Source organism: Aptenodytes forsteri, unplaced genomic scaffold, assembly GCF_000699145.1.
Source record: "Aptenodytes forsteri isolate BGI_AS27 unplaced genomic scaffold, ASM69914v1 Scaffold241, whole genome shotgun sequence".
Lineage (NCBI taxonomy): Eukaryota > Metazoa > Chordata > Aves > Sphenisciformes > Spheniscidae > Aptenodytes > Aptenodytes forsteri.
This window is the reverse complement of record NW_008795252.1, coordinates 8,823,915-8,825,493: the sequence shown is the minus strand read 5'-3', so window position 1 is coordinate 8,825,493 and position 1,579 is coordinate 8,823,915. Positions and strand designations below refer to the sequence as shown.

The 1,579-nt window shown below is 52.5% G+C and overlaps 1 protein-coding gene across 1 annotated transcript in view; it reads left to right on the top strand.

The window, feature by feature from the left end:
* Positions 1 to 569, top strand: part of BHLHE41 (basic helix-loop-helix family member e41) — a 30,474-nt gene extending 29,905 nt beyond the window's left edge. The window contains exon 7 of the mRNA XM_009279081.1: positions 504 to 569. Coding sequence (XP_009277356.1) covers positions 504 to 569 — 66 coding nt within the window. The remainder of the gene's footprint in view (positions 1 to 503) is intronic.
* Positions 570 to 1,579: the final 1,010 nt, after the last annotated feature.

Below are 1,579 nucleotides of genomic sequence, written 5' to 3'. Positions count from 1 at the left end.
CCCCGCCGGCCTCCGCCCGCCCGGGGCGAACGGGGGCGGCTGCCGGTGCACGCAGCCGGGAAAGCGCCGCCGCGGGACAAACGTCCGCGGGTTCAGGGCTCACCCGGGGCGGGTACAGCTTCACTCGGAACCCCTGGCCGGGCTGGCAAACCCGTTACAGGGATCAATCGGGTGTTGGCAGCCCCGTGTGGGCTTCGTGGCTTGGCGGGGCTACGAGGAAACTGAATTTGCCTTTGTCCCTTCAAGCACCCCCTGAGCGTACCATGTACGTGCGGTGAAGTGGCACTCGTGGCCTTTGGACTGTGTCTGTAGAGCTAATAACGCCAGCAATGTCACTGCAGATTAGGGGAGATGGTAAGTTTTAGCACTGCCTGGGGGCAGCATTCAAGGTTTAAAACAAGTTGGATCTGGAGCCCTGGCATTCAAGAGGTTTGCTCAATGCATTTTGAGCAAACAGAATGCAATATTATGCAGGTATGGACCAATTCTGCTTTCTTGTACAGAAAATAACAAAGACCGAGAGGTTTGTAGCCCTTGAAGGCATCAGCTGGAGGGCTAATAAACCATGATAGGGGAACTCCTTAGTAGAGGCTGTTTTTTCACTTTGATTCTTCTTAAATAGTAATGTTGTTACTGTGAAGGTCTATGGATATAAGCGAAGCATGGTCTGTAGGGGAAGGCAAGACCTTTTCTTAGCACAGCTGATACCGCTGGAAAACCAGACTAGCTTTCAAATGCCCCAGCCTTTTCGTAGCTTCACAAAAGGACTTCAGCACCAGGAGGGCTTAACCCCCAAGCAGAATCTGCTACACGTTTTATATACCTGAACTTTTTATTTATTTAGGAGCTGCCAGTCCTCCCTTACCCTGCCTGTCATGTACCCAGTCCCCCCACGTACATGTGCTTCTGAGACATACCTCGGAAAGCCCAAGGTGGGAGGACCGTGAATGGCATCCTGTGGACCCTCCTCCTTGGGCCAGGGAAAGGCATTGATACCAGCCGCAGCAGCTCTTGCTTGTTTGTTTCCTACTGCAGCCAAGGGGCCCAGAGCAGTCATCGGTCCTGGCCGTAGCATAACCCTGCTGCTGCTCACATGACACAGTCTGGACACAAGAGCCATGGGGTTCTGCGTGAGAGCCACAGCCACCCTGCGGACAGCTGCCTGGGACATGAATTCACCACAGCTGGTGGGACCAGAAGAGAGCCATACAAACTAGTTAATAGGACACATCTGTACCCCCTGCCCGCTCTGGGCCTCGGATGATTTCACTGCCTTCTACTCGGATCTTGGCCTGAAAGCCTTTCACAGAGGTAGATGCATAAATCAGTGTGTTTTTCAACAGCTAAACTAGATTTGCTATCTTTATTTCAAAACTGTTGGTGGTGGCAGCACTCACCAGGTGGCAGGGGAGGCTGGAGCTGGAGGCACCTGTTGGACAGCACAGAACAATCGGAAGATAACGCAGTCATCTGAGAGGGGAAACCTAGATTCCAGCCCTGCTTTACAGCATGTTTATGCATTTTACATTACAGACCCACTGGAAAAAAAACCAAAAACCTTCACAGGAGCTGGGGTAGG